We start from the raw sequence: 11232 nt of genomic DNA, 5'->3' as shown, positions 1-11232 counted from the left end.
ACACACTGCCCCGTGTCAGCGACACCCGGGCCTCCCTACACCCCACCCACACACTGCCCCGTGTCAGCGACACCCGGGCCTCCCTACACCCCACCCACACACTGCCCCGTGTCAGCGACACCCGGGCCTCCCTACACCCCACCCACACACTGCCCCGTGTCAGCGACACCCGGGCCTCCCTACACCCCACCCACACACTGCCCCGTGTCAGCGACACCCGGGCCTCCCTACACCCCACCCACACACTGCCCCGTGTCAGCGACACCCGGGCCTCCCTACACCCCACCCACACACTGCTCTGTGCCAGCAACACTTGGGCCTTCTGTCACTGACTCAGATTGTGCCTGCATTTGTCCCGTATGGTACTCAGGGAGGAATCCTCTTAAGTGTGACCGCCCCTCCTTGGGGAATCCACTCTCTCGGGGTTCAGCCCCTCCACATGGTTGAGCTCTTGTGCTTTTAATTTCAAATCCTGCAATTCCCTTTGTGCAGGGGGCAGGGCCCCTGAGGGAAAGCATCAGGTGGGGGCACGGGACATCTAGGATCTCTCTGGTCAGGAGCCATCCAACTCTTCCTATTCCAAGTGTCCTCCCAGGTGTCGGGGGTCCCTGGTGCCCACCCTCGCGCCTCCCCTTGCTGCTCCTACGTGCCCCTCTGGGTCCCCAGCATGTTTTCTCTTTTTATTTGCTGCCTGCAGACTGGGTGGTTGCTGCCTGTCTGGGCCCATCCTCCTTGGCTTGTAGCTGCCCCAGCACCCCCAGCTTCATTTGCAATGTAAATAGCTTCCCATTCAGGTTTTCTGCTTTCAGCTCGAGTTGCTCACAGTCCCCGGAAGAGCTGTTGCCTGCTCGAAAGCTGAAGCTGCTCTGGCACACTCCACTGCCTCATACAGAGCCAAATTGCCCCTCCCTAGAGCCATGTGGCATTTGCAACCCTCCAGGGGCCTGTCCTGGAATGTGCCAGGCTGGAGAGATTAGCGCCAGCTTTCCACCAGGCCCAGGCTGCTGCTGCGCTGAGAGCCGCTGCCTTTGGGGGGCTTCCTGCACTTACAGAAGGCAGCACGCCCCTTCCAAGCAGCACCAGGGCATCCTGTCCTGCAGAGAGCCTTGTCCCCAGACAGGGACCTCGTTAGCGGGGGGGTGCTCCACAGCAAACCCCACCCAGCCTGGGCCCCTTGCTTGATTTCCTTCCCTCCTGCTGCGTCTGTGTGAACATGGTGCCACGCAGGGCGTGACCATTCTGTCCAAATGCCGCCCGCGTCCCACGGCCGGGACTGGGTGGGGTTAGATCAATGTCCTCGCAGTGACCTTGGGCTGCCGCTTTCTCTGCACCAGACTTGTCTGTAAAAGAGTCTTTGGGGCTTGCACACTCTAGGGAGGAGCAGGAACATTTGGGGCCAGGGGCCGCTGAGCCACAGAAAAATCAGTCAGGGGTTGCACATCAGGGCAAAGCACAAACCAACCCCCTGCACTGATGTGGCCCCCAGTGAGAAGGAGGAAGCCACATTCCCCTTGCACCCCAGAGACTAGGCAGGCCCAGGCTAGTAGATTCTGGGGGTTCTAGCTCCACTGGGCTCCCCAATGCTGAGGGGGAGCCCGGAGCCTCGGGCCAGATCCAGGCAAGCTAAGGGCTGCATTTGGCTCTCAGGCCTTAGGTTCCCCACCCCTGCTCTGGGGACATGCACCTTCACCTAGTGCCTAGGGCTCAGGGCATACTCTGTGCAGGACCTTAGCCCTGCCGGTAATAACCCTGGCCTCTGTTTAGGCACAGTTACCAAGCAGGATATGCATGCAAGGCACATGGTGCCAGGCCCACTTCCTCTGCTGGCCAGGCACGGTCAGTCCCATCTGGTTCTGGTTGCTGCACGTCACAGGAGAGCAGAAGACCCACCCACCCACCCACCCACTTCCCTCCCGCCCGCCCTCCGAACCTATCAACCAACACGTGGACTTTTCAGCTTAGAAAAGAGGAGACTAAGGGGGGGTGATGGAGCGGACAAAGCCCGACCTCCCAGCTGGAGACCTTTCAGCACTTTGGCCAGCAGCAGAAGCAGTGGAAAGGTCCTCCGGGCAGGGTAGAAGGGCAGCCTTCACTGCAGCCAATCAGGATGCAGCAGGCTGCTATATAAGGAGCTGCTAGCTAAGGCCTCCCAGTTCCTTCCTGGAGCTCAACCCAGGTAGACCTTTGGGCTGACTGTGGAACACCAGAACCTTGGCTGGCTCTGAGTGGGCACTGGGCCCTTGTAACTGAGTGTAGCTAGATCCTGTGGCTAAAGGCTAGCCAGTGACAACTCTGTAGAACCCTGGACAAGGGGAATTCAGCAACAAGGCCCTTGAGCCGGGCTGGTTGAAACAGCATCCTGGGGAAGTGGCCCAGGGATGGGACCACAATTAGACTCCGAAACTTGACAGGTAACTGCTATGTATAGGGTCCCTGGGCTGGGACCCAGAGGAATGGGCAGGCCTGAGTCGTCGTTTCTCTCCCCCCCCCCCCCCGCAACTGACACCTGAGCAAGGCGGGGGGGGGGGGGGGGGTAGAGGAGAGGCCTGAACCTCAGCCACGGACTGGACATTGACTTGCCCACAGGCAAGTGAGTTAAATATTGCAAGACCCCCTTCAGCCACCAAGGGATGCTCACGCACAGAACCAAACCTGTTACAGGGGGATGTGCTAGAGGTCTATAAAATCATGACCAGTGGGGAGAAAGTGAATAAGGAAAAATTATTTACTTGCTTCCATCGCTCGGGAACTAGAGGTCACTCAATGAAATTAATAGGTGTCAGGTTTAAAACAAACCAAAGGAGGTATTTCTTCATACAGTGCGCAGTAAACCTGTGGAACTCCTTGCCAGAGGATGTTGTGAAGGCTAGGACTCTAAGACTATGTCTACACTGGCAGGATCTTGCACAGATCGCCTGAACCCGGCTCTTCTGGGTTGCAGTCTACTCGCCACGGGCGAGTAGATTGTATTATTTGTCGAGCCCTGCTGATGGCCATTTTAGCCATAGGGCTTTCTTGCACAAGAAACCCCTTTGCGTCCCCACTGCCCTCTTGCACAAGAGCTCTTGTGCAATAGGGCTTACACTTGTTAGAAAAGCGTGTAGCTCTTGCACAAGACTCCCTCTCTTACTACGCTTGACTGTAAATGTTCTTGCAGGGGCGGGCCATTCTTGAGCAAGAACCCGCCAGTGCAGACGTAGCCTAACAGGATTCAAAAAGTGACAGAGATGTAGCCGTGCTAGTCTGGCGTAGCTAGAACAAAAGACAGGACTAGGCAGCACTTTAAAGACTAACAAGATGGTTTATTGGGTGAGGAGCTTTCGTGGGCCAGACCCACTTCCTCAGATCAAATAGTGGAAGAAAATTGGCACGACCATATATACCATGGTTGTGCCGATTTTCTCCCACTATTTGATCTGAGGAAGTGGGTCTGGCCCACGAAAGCTCCTCACCCAATAAACCATCTTGTTAGTCTTTAAAGTGCTGCCTAGTCCTGTTTTTAGGATTCAAAAAGGAACTAGATAAATTCCTGGAGGTTACGTCCATCTATGGCTATTAGCCAGGCTGGGCAGGGATGGTGTCTCCTAGCCTCTGTTTGCCAGAGGCTGGGAATGGGTGACAGGGAGGCATCATTTGATGATTCCCTCTGGAAGCACCTGGCATTGGCCTCTGTGGGCAGACAGGACCATGGGCTGGGTGGACCTTTGGTCTGATCCAGTCTGGCCATTCTGATGTTCTTCTGTTTCCTTCCTTTTACAGTTTATACCGTGACCCTTGAGTCCTGTTTAGCTAGATCTGAACCAACCATTTTCCTAAGCAGCCTTGGCACATTGTAACAACATTCTCTAGTCAGTAAAGGCTCCGCCTACACTGGCATGCTTTTGCGCAAAGACTTTTAATGCAAGAGTTTTTGCATTAAAAGTACTAGCGCAAGAGAGCATCCACACTGGCATGTGCCTTTGCGCAAGAGATGTGCTTTTGTGCAAAAGCATCCGTGCCAGTGTAGACTCTCTCTTGCACAAGAAAGCTCCGATGGCCATTTTAACCATCGGGCTTTCTTGCGCAAGAAATTCATGTTGCCTGTCCACACTGGCCCCTTGCGCAAGTGTTCTTGCACAAGAGGGCTTTTTCCTGAGCGGGAGCATCATAGCTCTTATGCAAGAAGCCCTGATTTCTTACATTAGAATGTCAGTGTTCTTGCGCAAGAACTGCCCGCCAGTGTGGACAGGTGGCAAGTTTTTGCGCAAGATTTTGCCAATGTAGACACAGCCTAAGGGTACGTCTAGACTACATGGCTCTGGCGCCAGAGCCATGTAGATTAGTTTACTAGACATATTCAAATGAAGCAGCAATTTAAATAATCGTCGCTTCATTTAAATTAAAAAGGCTGCCACGCTGAGCCAATCAGCTGTTTGTCGGCTCAGCGCGCTAGTCTGGATGCTCCGCGGTCGACATCAAAGGCATTTGTCGACTGCCCCGGTAAACCTCATCCCACGAGGCATAACGGGGCAAATGCCTTTGTCGACTGCGGAGCGTCCAGACTAGCGCGCTGAGCCGACAAACAGCTGATCGGCTCAGCGCAGCAGCCATTTTAATTTAAATGAAGCGGCGATTATTTAAATTGCCGCTTCATTTGGATATGTCTAGTAAACTAATCTACACGGCTCTGGCGCCAGAGCCATGTAGTCTAGACGTACCCTTAGTGACAGCAAGGAAAGAACCAGCCGGAGATCAAACAATAGAGAAGTGGGGACCTTCCAGACAGACTGAGACGTGGTTTCTTGCCACATAAATTGCTACCACGCTCGGTTTTCTCTGCCCCTCTTTCGACCTGCTTGTGTGACCGGTGATGGTGGGTGTGAGCAGCATGGGGTCAGCTCCGTAGCAGCCTGGCATGACCCGGCTTTAGGATGGAGTGTGAGGAGGTGACTTCCTGCTGCTTAGCTCGTGGCTGCCACTCTCCTAAGGTGGCCAGTGGCTGCAGGCCGAGGGCTCAGGCCACACAATGCGGCTGGAGGAGAAGGCCTGACCTCTGAGGTTTACCTGTTTATCTCCTTAGCCCGCTATAGTCCCGGGCGGCCGTGTGTGCAACCTGCTGGCTTATTTAATACGGTGCATTGCCTGTGCCCCAGCAAGGGCCTGATGCTCTTCCCTTGGCGGGAAGGCCTGGGCTGCGGAAGGGGATTGCTCATCAGCCACGGAGCGAGGTGGACTGAAGAAGGGGGATTGATTCCTGGCTTCTTTCCCAACCCACCTGGCGTTTAACATCTGTGGCGACCACAGCAGGACCCCTAGTCAGTGCCCCCCACTTTCCAGGCTGTGTCCTCTAGTTATTTCCCCGGGTCTGTAGGCTGCGAGGGTGGCCATGCTGCATAGGGGGCCAGTGGCTTCCTGGCACCCAGGGACGGAAGCAGCTGGAGTGCTGCTGGCTCTGCGGTGGACAGCCATGGGCGGGAGGAAGGGATGCTGACGCACGTGGTCGGAGGGACAGTGAGGTCCTTGCTGGCAGCAGCAGGCGGCTCAGCCGGTGGGTGTGAATTGTCTGTGATAGCTCCGTCCAGACGAGCCAGGGAGCTGGGGGCAAGCAGGTGCTGCTTCTGACAGCCTGGTTGGCCCAAATCGTGGCCCAGCAGATGCCAGCCTAGCGGGGTTGCATGGGCTGGTGAGAGCTGAGAAGGCTCTTGGACACACCAGTTCAGTGCTGGGTGCTGCTGGACTCTGACGCAACGTGCTGGCCCTTGAAGCTTCTCCAGGCAGGTGGGTCAGGCAACGTATAAGCACAACTGACGGGATGTTGGGAGCAGCTGGCTGCAATAATTGAGTTTAGCGAGAAACCTTTAGGAAAAGGCAAAGCCCACCCCAGTCTGCGGCTCTGTTTGCAGGGGACAATGCAGAAGAGGCAGGATGGCAGAAATGGGGGTTTCTTAACAGCTGAACCAATCCTCAGTCGGAGAATCCAAACGGGCTTTGCGAGGGGGGTTGGCAATCGCAGCCAAGGAGTTAAGCAGACGCTGTAAAGCAGAAATCTCCTGGCTTAAGTCAGGAACTGGAAAGGCTGGGAGCTGACAGTGACCTATTAGCCAGCTAGTTTGTCGCGCTGCTCGGATCAGCTGGGTGGATTAGCAAGTGCTGGGTAAGTGACAAGGAGACTGACGTCCACGTTCTGGTTCATTGTTTTTGAGAGTCTCGGGCAGCAGTGAGAGCTGGGGAAAGCGATCAGAGCGACCAGGAGTCCTGTCAGCCCCACCGCCGGCCAATGCACGCTCGCCAGGTCAAAGGGAAACTGACCAGAATCCAAGGAGTGTTCGCAGCAGGGTAGCTAGAGTCCTCGAGCGCTGCAGCTCTGGGAGGACTCAAGTGATCAAGGTCCCTGGAACAAGAGTGTCAACCTTCAGTACCACCTAGGTTCCAAGAAGCTGAAGTTTCTGAAAATGCCCAGGAGGGCTGAGGGCTTCCTATGGCCCCGGTACCAACTCTGGATCCAGAGCACCTGAGATGAGATGGGCTGAACCAGCTTCCACTATGGGAAAAACCTTGGGAGCCCCAACGCATTGGATGGGCTTGCGAAGATTAGCCCTCTCCCCGTGTCTGCAAGGACCCCGCAAACTCCCTTGAGGAACAGCACTGCAGTGCCCGGCCCGGTGCTGTGCCAGTGACTAACACGGCCCCAGCATGACGCTGTGGGGGGACATGTACAAACTCTACTTCCCACAGGCCGTGTCCTCGGCTGGCTCTCCACTGAACATGGGCAAATGGCAGGAAAATCCTGAGGCTTTATTGGTCAGCTGGACCTGCCCCTGTGACATGGAGGCCCAAGGCTGCTGTGGTCCCAGGATTGCTGCCTGCCCCGACGGGCACTGTGGGGCCGTAGAGCCAAGGAACACAACCAGGCAGGATAGGAGAAAAGCTCAGGGCAGCTTTTGAACTACAGGGGGAGCTTTCCCAGGCGGCTGTGGCTAAGGAAAACCACAAGAAGCAACCTAAGGAGCAAAGCAGCAGCAGCAGCGATGGCAAAAACAGAGCAGCAAAGAGCTCAGGAGAGGTCAGCCAGGAAAATCAGCAGTCAGCGCCCTGCCGGAGGGAGAACTTGCCTAGTGATGCTGTGGAGACGTCTGTGCCCCGTGGGCCTGAGGAGCAGATGCATGTTCTCCCCGAGGTGCTGCGCGCAGGCCTGGCTGTGCCGGAGGAAGGTGGCAAAAGGGCAGGTGTCAGCAGACAGTAACAATTACATGGCCCCTGGGGCTGTGTCTACACTGGTGTGATCTTGCGCAAAAGCAGCCGCTTTTGCACCAAAACTTGCTGCCTGTCTACACTGGCGGGAAGTTTTGCGCAAGAACACTGACGTTCTAATGTGTGAAATCAGGGCTTCCTGCACCAGAACTGACGCTCCCGCTCAGGAAGAAGCCCTGTTGCGCAACTGCTCTTTCACAAGAGGCCAGTGTAGCCAGGCACCATGAATTTCTTGCACAAGAAAGCCCGCTGGTTAAAATGGCCATTGGCGCTTTCTTGTGCAGGAGAGCGTCCATGCTGGCACAGATGCCCTTGCACAAAGGCACATGCCAGTGGGGACGCTCTTCCGGAAGAGTTTTTGCACAAGAACTCTTCCGCAAAATCATGCCAGTGTAGACGTAGCCAAGGTGAGGAGGCCCAGGCCCGTCTCCCCCAGTGCCTGTGGCGCCACCTTCAGTTATCAAGGGGGAGGCCTGTAGTGAAAGCTACTCAAGGGGCAAGTTGGGAGATTTTTAAACAGCCCTGACTGGCCCACATAGGCCCCACTATCTCTTATCAGCACAAAAGCTGAACCTAGAGCAAAAGCCTGTCTAGGAAGTTGAGATGCTAGGAGGATTCGGTAGGAAAACGAGCAGTCTCCTTTCTGCAACCCATCCTGTGCGCTCCTGGGCTACGTCTAGACTGGCATGATTTTCTGCAAATGCTTTTAACAGGGAAGTTTTCCGTTAAAAGCATTTGCGGAAAAGAGCGTCTAGATTGGCGTGGACGTTTTTCCGTAAAAGCACTTTTTGCAGAAAAGCGTCCGTGCCAATCTAAACGCGCTTTTGTGCAAAAAAGACCCGATCGCCATTTTTGCGATTGAGGCTTTTTTGCTCAAAACAAATCTGAGCTGTCTACATTGGCCCTCTTGCGCAAAAGGACTTCTGCCCGAGCGGGAGCAGCACAGCATTTCTGCAAGAAGCTCTGATTTCGGACATGAGATCGTCAGTGTTCTTGCGGAAATTCAAGCGGCCAGTGTAGACAGCTGGCAAGTTTTTCTGCAAAAGTGGCCGCCAGTCTAGACACAGCCAAGGAGTTTAATGCAAACCCACCTCTGGAGTCCCCTCTGGAGGCATGTGGGATTTGGGGCATAATGGGTTGAAGACACTTGGACTGTGGCTGACCTACCGTACCAGCCCCGCATGCAAGGAACCAAAGAGGAGCACGAGACGATCCAGCATCACACTGAGTGGCTGCATGGAGGCCCGGGGAGGGAGCAAGTTGCCTGCGTGGGACTCAGGTAAGGAAGGTGGTGACTGAACACACCACGGGCTTTGCCTCTCCCCTGTTGCAGTGCAGGCAAATAGAGGAAGAAGTCAAAGTGCCTGGGCCAGATCCAAGATTGCAGCACCAGTACAGATGTCCACCGGCCACTGCCGATCTCCTGAGAGGCTCTAGCAGCCCTGACAGACTGAGGAGTGCAGGCAGAGACGTCTCGTCTGTGCAGTGCACTTAGCCGGCCAGTTCTCAAGGTGGATCAGCGCGCTTGGTGATTAGCTGTGGATTATCAGGAGCTCGGCACTAGGAATCATTGCAGCAGTCCCTGCCAAAGCTCGGTTTTCTGTCCTAGTCTGATCGAACGCCTCCTTCTAGATCCCTACTCACCCCGAATCGTGGTGCAACTTCTCCTTTGATAAGCAATGTGCTTTCAGCAGGGTTCCACAATGCACCCTCCATCTGCCACAAGTGTCCCGAGAACATGGAACGCCTTGCCAGTGACACGGAAAACGGCAACCTCCACCCAGGAAGGAAATCTAGAACCTTTAAATGACACCCTGGAAAAGGAAGATTGTAACAGGATTTCTTGGAAAACATAGAATCCTAGAACTGGAGGGGATCTCAAAAGGTCATCAGATCCAGTCCTGTCCCCGGGGCAGGCCCAAGCACCAGCTAGATCATCCCTGAGAAGTGTCTGTCTAACCTGCTCCTAAGTATTTCCAGCGATGGAGAGTCCACAACTAATCCCAGTGCTTAGCCACCCTGACAGGGAGGAAGTTTTTCCTAATGTCCAACCTAAACCTCCCTTGTGGCAGTTTAAGCCCATTGCTTCTATTTCATAGAGGGATAAGGGATCTTTTGGACAAGGCTTTATTTTCCGCAAGAGCAGCGTCTAGACTGGCGCTTTTCTCCAGCAAAGCTCCGTGCCGAAAAAAGCGGCAGCCATTTTTATGCTAATGAAGTGGGGGGATTTAAATCCCCGCTTCATTAGCAATTGTGATACGTCTAATTTGCATCCCTTTTCCGAAAAAGGCATGTAGTCGAGATGTAGCCCACTTGCGGCCTAATTACTTCTTGTGTCTTGCTTACAACATCCTGCTAATACAGCTCAGAATTATGATGTTTGTTTTGTTTGGGTTTTTTTGCAATAGTGTCCCACGGGCTCATATTTAGCTTGTGGTCCACTGTGATCCCTAGATCCCTTTGTGCAGGACTCCTTCTTGGACTGCGTGTGTGGAGAAGACCTGATGTCCAACCTAGACAGCATGTGTGTGAGCTGCCCACCCCACAAGACAGCTCTGCTCAGATCCATTCTTGGCCCCACAGGTTTCTCCCAAGATTGTGTGGAGCACTGAGAGGTCGCCTGCCCACTGTACCCACTGCTGGGCAAAGGACAAGAGTGGGGAGCACGTGGAGCCCATTAGCTGACACCATTCCAGCCAGTGAAGGGCTGTGCTGCTGCATGCTCATGGGAACGGACCCAGCCCAGGGGCACATGGGTCTAGAGCCCTGAGTGCAGCGAGCAAAGGGCTGGACCCACTCCCTCACAATGCAGACGGGCCCTTTGCCTGCTGCCTGAGCCCCTGGCCTGGTGGCACTGCCCTGGGCCGGGTGAATGGCTCTGGAGAGGGGTGAGGCGGCACCTAGGGGAGGCCAAACACAGCTCTCTGGCAGGGCTGCTCCTGTATGGAAAGTGACACAGACCCTGGGCCCGGTGGCCAATGCTTGTTGGGGTGGGGCCAGGCCTGCCCACTGGTCCAGTACAGCCCAGGAAGTCTGGCCTTGGCTCAGGGCCAGCAGGGGCTGAGTCTGCATGTGAATGCCAGGGCTCTGCCAACGGGAGAAACCCTGCCCCGTGCGCTGGGGGATAGCAAGGGGGAATGCCCTGCAGCGAGCACGGGGGGGGGGGGAATGTGTGCGGGGGGGGGAGGAGAGCTGTGCAGGGGGAGCTGGGGATGCTGGGCGGGGCGGGGGTGCCATGCAGGGGGGAGTGGGGGGGGGCCGTGCCGGGGGGGGCCGTGCGGGGGCAGTCGGGGGGGGAGCCGTGCGGGGGGAGTGGGGGGGGCATTCAGGGGAGTCGGGGGGGGCCGTGCGCGGGGAGTCGGGGGGGCCGTGCCGGGGGGGCAGTCGGGGGGGCCGTGCAGGGGGGGCCGTGCGGGGGCCGGGCCGGGGGGGCCGTGCCGGGGGGGCCGTGCGCGGGGAGTGGGGGGGGCCGTGCAGGGGGGCGGAGGGGCCGTGCAGGACGCTCCCCTGCGGGGCTCGAGCGGGAGACGCCGGGGCAGGAAGGTCCAGAGGCCCCGCCCCCGGGGGGGGGTGTCTGTGCTCGGTGGCTCGGCCGGCGGCTGCTCCCGCCTGGCATCTGGCGGCTCGCTCGTGGCTCCACTCGCGCTGCCTTTCCGCCCTCCACGTGGCTTGGTCGGCGATGGCGGCCCCCGAGCAGCGGGCGCGGAGCGAGCCCCCGGCAGCGGCGCCAGGTGGGGGGGGCGCTTCCCGCAGCTGTTCGCGGGCCCGTCTGGCAGCGCCCGGGCTGAGTCAGCCCCGCCCCCCCGGCCCGGGCGCTCACGGCGCGCCAGGAATAGAAACCTGCCCTTCAGCGCCCGCCAAGCTGGCCCCGTGCCGGGGGGGGGGGCTGGAGGGAGCTGGGGGGGGGGCCTGGCTGGGGGGAGCTCGGGGGGGGGCCTGGCGGGGGGGAGCTCGGGCGCAGGGCCCCTCCCAGACAGCGCCCCAGCTCGCTGCACCAAGTGT

General features: G+C 57.1%; 1 protein-coding gene across 3 annotated transcripts in view; it reads left to right on the top strand.

Moving 5' to 3' along the window:
* The first annotated feature begins 10805 nt into the window (after positions 1 to 10805).
* The window catches only part of DPH1 (diphthamide biosynthesis 1), a 42379-nt gene continuing 41952 nt past the window's right edge, over positions 10806 to 11232 (top strand). For all 3 annotated transcript variants that reach the window (XM_075904468.1, XM_075904467.1, XM_075904466.1), the window contains exon 1: positions 10806 to 10961. In XM_075904468.1, coding sequence (XP_075760583.1) covers positions 10910 to 10961 — 52 coding nt within the window. In that variant the 5' untranslated portion in view covers positions 10806 to 10909. The remainder of the gene's footprint in view (positions 10962 to 11232) is intronic.

This window comes from Pelodiscus sinensis, chromosome 21 (assembly GCF_049634645.1).
Source record: "Pelodiscus sinensis isolate JC-2024 chromosome 21, ASM4963464v1, whole genome shotgun sequence".
In the NCBI taxonomy this organism is placed as follows: domain Eukaryota; kingdom Metazoa; phylum Chordata; order Testudines; family Trionychidae; genus Pelodiscus; species Pelodiscus sinensis.
This window is presented reverse-complemented; position numbering and strand designations above follow the sequence as displayed.